The sequence below is a fragment of the Podarcis bocagei genome (genome assembly GCF_964188305.1).
Source record: "Podarcis bocagei genome assembly, chromosome: 2".
NCBI lineage: Eukaryota > Metazoa > Chordata > Lepidosauria > Squamata > Lacertidae > Podarcis > Podarcis bocagei.
The window spans coordinates 56,225,855-56,233,152 of record NC_138126.1 but is presented as its reverse complement, the minus strand read 5'-3'; the positions used below and the strand labels follow the sequence as shown (position 1 = coordinate 56,233,152).

The 7,298-nt window shown below is 43.2% G+C and overlaps 1 protein-coding gene across 1 annotated transcript in view; it reads left to right on the top strand.

Moving 5' to 3' along the window:
• The first annotated feature begins 1,916 nt into the window (after positions 1-1,916).
• The window catches only part of LOC308581475 (inter-alpha-trypsin inhibitor heavy chain H4-like), a 24,655-nt gene continuing 19,273 nt past the window's right edge, over positions 1,917-7,298 (top strand). The window contains exons 1-6 of the mRNA XM_081183885.1: positions 1,917-2,006; positions 2,714-2,874; positions 3,252-3,356; positions 4,991-5,153; positions 5,255-5,365; positions 5,475-5,603. Of these exons, the coding sequence (XP_081040011.1) occupies positions 1,932-2,006; positions 2,714-2,874; positions 3,252-3,356; positions 4,991-5,153; positions 5,255-5,365; positions 5,475-5,603 (744 nt within the window). The 5' untranslated portion in view covers positions 1,917-1,931. The remainder of the gene's footprint in view (positions 2,007-2,713; positions 2,875-3,251; positions 3,357-4,990; positions 5,154-5,254; positions 5,366-5,474; positions 5,604-7,298) is intronic.

Here is a 7,298-nt window from a genome sequence, read left to right as displayed (position 1 = left end):
TCCCAGTAGTGATGTATGGAAGTGAGAGCTGGATCATAAAGAAGGCTGATCGCCGAATAATTGATGCTTTTGAATTATGGTGCTGGAGGAGACTCTTGAGAGTCCCATGGACTGCAAGAAGATCAAACCTATCCATTCTTAAGGAAATCAGCCCTGAGTGCTCACTGGAAGGACAGATCGTGAAGCTGAGGCTCCAATACTTTGGCCACCTCATGAGAAGAGAAGACTCCCTGGAAAAGACCCTGATGTTGGGAAAGATGGAGGGCACAAGGAGAAGGGGACAACAGAGGACGAGATGGTTGGACAGTGTTCTCGAAGCGACTAACATGAGTCTGACCAAACTGCGGGAGGCAGTGGAAGACAGGAGTGCCTGGCATGTTCTGGTTCATGAGGTCACAAAGAGTTGGACACGACTAAGCGACTAAACAACAACAAGAACAAGACACATGGGATAAGTATTTTAGGTTAATGGGCTAAAAAAGGCCACAACTTTATTGGTTACAGAATGTGACTGGTATTGGCTTAGGCACTGGGTCTGAACAGACTATACTTGACTCCTGTCCACCCTGCAGGGAGTCGCACAAGGGTTAAAAACCTGTAGGGGGAGCTTGTTGATGCAAATCAAGTGGAAGCTTTCCCCTAGAGTCACCAGAGGGTTGTTCCATGGCCCTAGCCACTACCTGGGCATCGGACAGGAACCACGACCACCAGATTCCTTTAACGGAATACCCTTCAAGGGATGGGTAGGTGATGGCCACAACCTCCCCTCCTGCTGTTCTTGAGTATTTTTGCTAGGAGATGTCCTTGACCTGTGTACCATGCCTCTTGCTTGCCTAGATGGAAAGATGTGGTTGGAACGTTGCCTTTGAGGGAATGTGGCCCGTGGCCTGCAAAAGGTTCTCCACCCCTGCTATACACATTTACCTGGGAGTATGTCACATGAGCTCAACAGGGCTTACTTCTGAGTAGACATGTATACAATTGGACTGTGACTGATGCAATCATGATGCGGTTGGTCACATGCTGCCTAGTGCTTCGTTTACTTCCTTGTTAGTCTGCTGGGTGAATGTTCTACAGATGGTGAGCAGATCTTCATTTAATGTGGACATTTGGACACACTTGTTAATTTGAGTGCTATTGTTGTCTGGGATAGGAGACTGACTTAGCCCACACAGGATCCAGGATCCAAGGATCAAATTTCCTGTACAGTCAAACCTCGGTTGTCGAACGTAATCCGTTCTGGAAGACCATTCGACTTCCAAAATGTTTGACAACCAAGGCGCAGCTTCCGATTGGTTACAAGTGATTCTTGCACTCAAGCGGAAGCCGCGTTGGATGTTGGATGTTTTTTGTTCCCAAAAAATGGAAAACCGGAGCATTTACTTCTGGGTTTTTGACGTTCGGGAGCTGAAACATTCAAAAATGGAGCCATTTGAGAACCGAGCTTTGACTGTATACTGTACATGTGTTATCAAATTTTCTTTATGGAATTATTATTTTTTTAAAAAAACATTATTATATACTGTGACTTACCTTTTGCAATTTTTTATAGTACAGGACTTTCTTAAAACCACAGGAAAGGGGGAAGCCACTCATATATTTTTGGTATTGCAAACATATTGGGTAGAACACAGATTTCCCATTCACTTGCTTGACAAGATTGGTGACATTGGCAGGATGGGGGATGTTCTGTTGCAAGAATATTGTTCTGATTCAGTGGGTAAATATTGGGTAGAACACAGATTTTCCATTCACTTGCTTGACAAGATTGGTGACATCGGCAAGATGGGGGATGTTCTGTTTCAAGAATATTGTTCTGATTCAGTGGGTAAATATTAGGCTTCATCAGTCCACAAAGTCCCTCAGACGTTAGTTGTTCATTAACTCTTTCGTATAAAAGACTTCACTTCTGTGGATTTGTCACATCCAAAATGGACAGGCATTTTTTTGTCGCTTGGCTGTTTTTTTCTTCACTACAAGTATTTGTGGAACCTGCGGCACCTGAGGTAATTGTCCCTTTTTTTGAATTAGACATGTCTCATTTGTCTTTAGAATATCGGGGAAATGTACATGAATTTGCAATATCCAATTTTTTAAAACTTATTTTCATGTGGGGTTTAGGGTGATGGCACGTAATGGGAAGTCCTTATTCTTGGGCAGCAGATTTCCATGACTACTTTCCCTGACCTTACACTATTCACATCAGTAGACTACTCATGAATTAGATTCCCATCCCCCTCTTTTTATCATGTTACCGAATGCAGTTCGGAAACATGAAAAAAGAGGGGGAGGGGAATCTAATTCATGTATGATTTTAACCTTAATTTAGTTAATACTACAATTGAACTGGTTGTCTTAAATACTGATGGGAGTATATAAACTACTAATTTAATTTATAATCTGGGAGGATGCATAACTCTGTGATAAGAGTATCTGCTTTGCATGCCAAGGGTTCCAGGTTTTCTAGAGCCTGCCAGTCAGTGTAGGACAACAGTGAGCTAGGTGGACTTATGATCTGACCAGTGGCGAAGTGGAGGGGGCAAATTTTTAGGGCAGGAGCATGAACATCATCTGCCAGAGTGGAAGCCTAATGAATGCACTCTCTCCTTGTCCTGACAACTAAATGAGCTGATGAAATCTTGCTTTATAATAATACATTTGGTGTGGAAGACGTTTGTCTGAATTCAGAGAATCTTTTCCTCTTCTTCTCCAGAATGCCATCGAAATCTACAGCCTGCATGTGGACTGCAAAGTTACCTCACGATATGCCCACACAGTAATCACCAGCAGAGTTGTCAACAGAGCGAATGAATCCAAGGAGGCTCTTTTTGAAGTGGAGTTACCCAAGTCAGCGTTCATCACAAACTTTAGCATGTAAGGCTTTGTAAGCTCAAGTCTGGGGCCTCTTAAAAGATAGAGGACTTACTCCAGCCCAGCTATTCTGTGAATGGAAGGGCTTCTTCCAGCTGAGGAAGTGAGTTGCAACCAGTAAGCTGTTCCAGTGCCATCAACCGAACGTCCCAATGAGTTGGGGGAGGAGGCAATTTTCACCTTTTAATTTATAAAAGCAGAATCTTACTGAAACTGAATTCACCTTCCCCCAACATCACCTCCCACATGGTTCTGAAGGGTCCCCCCAACTCCAGAGCAGTTCTCTGGGAGGAATAGGTGGGCTACAGAAGAGGACAGGGGCATAAGAGGACATTACCTTTTTCTAATGACTTTAACTGTTCAAAACACTGTTTTTTAAGGACAATAGATGGAAAAACATATCCCGGAATAATCAAGGAGAAGAAATCTGCACAAGATCAGTATGACGCTGCGGTTTCACAAGGACAGAGTGCTGGACTGGTCAAGTAAGCAACTCCCCCCGCTGCTGCCATTGCAGTCATGGGTAAAGCCATAGAGAGGATAGAAGTGTATAGGAATATTTGGAAAGTGGTTTACACCAAGTACTTTACTAGACATTGCCACTGCTTCTTAGCACCACTGACATCATTCCCCAAAGCTGAAGCAGGTCAAGAAAATGCACACTAGACCAAATGGGTTGATCAAATAATCACACAACAATACCAAAGGGAAAGGCGAAAAGAAATAGTCACCAAACCTGATGTTGTGAGCAAAAATTGTCCCTAAATGCAGGCCAACTGTGATCATTAAGCAAAACATTAAGGACAAGATGGGTTGGAGCCAAAGTTCTGTTGATTTACTAGGTCTCTTCTGCCTCTGTCTCTCTTGCCTTGCACCTGCTCAGAAGCCTCTCCTAAATGTCAGGTGCCCTCAGTGTAAGCTGTGGCTTGGGACAGCAGCAATGGAAATGAAGTGAAGGGACCTTGCGAGCACAGGGCTCCATTTCCCACTACAGTTTACTGTGTAGCCGCTGTACTGTTTACAACTGTCTCCTCACATCCCAGAAAGGGCTTTCAGGGGCTGCAGAGCAAAGGAGGTGAAAGATTCCATCATGCAAGTGGCAATTTGCTCACACAGTTGCAGATCCAACCCAATATTCTAAGAACCTAAGTCTCAATTCACTCTATCTCCATTTTACAGTCCTAGCAGTATGCCCAAATTATAACATTCTAAAGAGTGTAGATTTGACTAGATTATAATCAATCTTAAAGAGCTATTGGTGGCTTTCATAAAGTAAACCCGCTAAGGGTTATAGACACCATATCAAACACTGGTATTGCATAGTGATGTCACTGAAGTTCAAGTATTTCAAATATGAACTTTACAAATGATAATGTTCAGCTGCATCATGAATTGACTGTTGTTTCCCTGAGAAGTTTCCCCCCAGCAAGGATTCTTGGAGACTGTCACTTCTGAGTGGCTCTTAGCATTCAGAAAAGACACCAGATGTTCTAGAAATGTCATGTCCCAAGTTTTTGGAAGTTCAGCAGCGTCCTATCCACAAGAAGACCAGGGACAGGTAGCTTGCAGAGCTCTTAACATCCCTATTTAGGTGCTCTAGAACAGTCAAATTTCCATGAAACCGTGGTGCTTTGGCTGCTGCTATTTCAGCACTCCATGGATGAATGAAGGACACCATTGATGCCATTTTCCTCTACAAGACAAACCACACCTGTCAGAATTCCCTCTTACACACAACTATTAAAAGTATAAGAGGCCTGCCTTCAACATCTCCACTCCCATATCAGTACAAGTATACTACACTACTTCGAAATCCAGTATCACATGAGTTGACTTCTACTCATGTAGTGGGACATCTCATTCTTCTTCTCTACCTTGCAGGCCCCTTTTCCTTCCAAATCTGTTCTTGAGTGTCCCCATATCCCCTGGAAAAGATTTGTGGGACACAAACAGCATCTGCAGGGGAAGGAGATAAAGGAAACATCTCGTGGCACACGGAAGTCCGTTCTGCTAGTGGATGGGCACAACTTAATATCACTCAAGAGTTCATTTCCCAGACACACTTGAGGATGAGCTGCCAAATTCTTGCATAAAGCCTAAATTCCTCATTTCCCTTCAGATCAACTGGAAGAAAACTAGAACAGTTTCATGTTTCAGTCAATGTTGCAGCAGCTGCCAAAGTTAACTTTGAACTCACATACGAGGAACTTCTAAAGCGAAAGCTGGGAAAGTACGAACTGCTGATCAAGGTCAAGCCCAAACAACTTGTTAAACACTTTCAGGTAAATTCTTGGAAGAGGCTCTTTCTATAAATGGCACCAATTGCTGGCCCCATGTTGTAGCTGAAGGTTATGACTCTGAAGCATCTTTTTATTTTCTTCAGGTTGACACCCACATATTTGAACCACAAGGTATAAGTGCATTGGAAACTGAGAGCACTTTCATCACCAATGAACTGAACAATGCTCTAACAAAGGTGCAGAATGAGACAAAGGTATGCATCATAGGGACTACAAGACTTAGCATGCTTTAAAAAAAAAGAAAAATCACCGGCCCTCCTATTCCAGCTTGACTGATTGTTGGCTTTTGTGGCTCTTATTTAGGCCCACATTTCATTTAAACCAACCATAGATCAACAAAGGAAAACCCCTGGAGTGGATGACACACTGCTCGATGGAGATTTTCTCATACGTTATGATGTTAAAAGGAGTGAGACTGCAGGTGATATACAGGTAAAAAATTACTGAGAATTCAGAGTAATAGGCATCACTTAGCTAAATTCAAGGGGGGCATAGGAAAAGGCCTATTTACAAATTGTATAATCTTAGTTTCAGGCAGCAACCCCTAAACTTTTGTTTGAAAGAGAACCAGAACTGAATTGTAGCATAATCTTCTTCCTGAGATTTAGATATTCCAGTCAGTTTTCCAGGTTCTTTAGTAAGAAAGAGAACAGCAACTTCCTTTAGATGAACAGTTGTTGGCTTCTCATTTTCCTAGTCTTCATGTAGTCTAAGGACATCCCTACAGTAATTTCACCACAGAAAACTAACTGCAAAGGCAAAGGGTCTCTAATCTCAGTTTAAAAGACAAATATTGTATCTCTAGGAACACAAACCCTGTTGACATACCAGTAAAGTGGATGTGTTTATCTAAAAGGCTGGTTTAAGCTGCAATCCTATGCTCACTTACCTGGGAGAAAGTCCTGTTGAACTCAATGGGCCTTACTTTTCAGTAGACCTATGTAGGTTTCAGTAGACCTATGCTTTGTCTTCAGTTCATCTGCTCAAAAATTTCTAGAAGTCAAGATCCAAGTTTGGGGCAAGGGAGAACTCCAGCAGAGATTTACCATGGCAAAACATGCAGCAAAGCAAAGTGTAAAAATATAGGATGTAAATCCTTAAAATGTGCCCTTTTCAGCGAACTCCGAAATGTCTCCCTTTAAAATGTCCTTCCAAATTTTTACACTTCCCCTGGCATAGGAAAAGACCACATCTGGTAAATTATAAAAATGGTTTACAGTGGTACCTCGGGTTACAGGTGCTTCAGGTTACATACGCTTCAGGTTACAGATGCTTCAAGTTACAGACTCCGCGAACCCAGAAATAGTACCTCGGGTTAAGAACTTTGCTTCAGAATGAGAACAGAAATCGTGCGGCGGCGGCACGGCGGCAACAGGAGGCCCCATTAGCTAAAGTGGTACCTCAGGTTATGAACAGTTTCAGGTTAAGAACGAACCTCCAGAACGAATTAAGTTCTTAACCCAAGGTACCACTGTACTTACAAACTCTCCTTGGGTCATATAATGTGCCTACTATAAAGCATTCAGAAAAGTTGCAGGGCAGCAAAATGTAGCTTGATTACAAAATGCTAAAAGCTCCTTAACCAGGCATAGGCATACTTGGCCCTCCAAATGTTTTGGGACTACATTTCCCATCATCCCTGACCACTGGTCCTGTTAGCTGGGGATCATGGGAGTTGTAGGCCAAAAACATCTGGAGGGCCGAGTTTGCCTATGCCTGTCCTAAACTATTGGTATAGGAAAACGTTTGTTTCAGACTCCATACTTGTCTCAAACAAAAGAGGCTGCAGCTCAAAGCTCCTCAAACACCCATGTTCACATGTAGACTGAAGGAACGAAAGCTTGGTTACCTATTTCCTTCCAGGGTGAGGGGAAGTTACAAAGGCTAAACCTGCTGGGACAGGTTACTCTATGACCTTAACCCCTTCATGCATTACTGTATTTTTCGCCCCATAGGGTGCACCTAGGTTTTGGGGGGGGGAAATAAAGGGGGAAAAATTATTTTCCCCCAGGTGCAGGGCTGGGGCAGGGGAAGCCCGAGCTTCCCCCAACTCCAGCCCCCAGAACAGGCTGCTATCCGCAAGCGTGGGAGAGCTGCGCAACTTTGCGCAGTCGCGAAGTCGCGCAG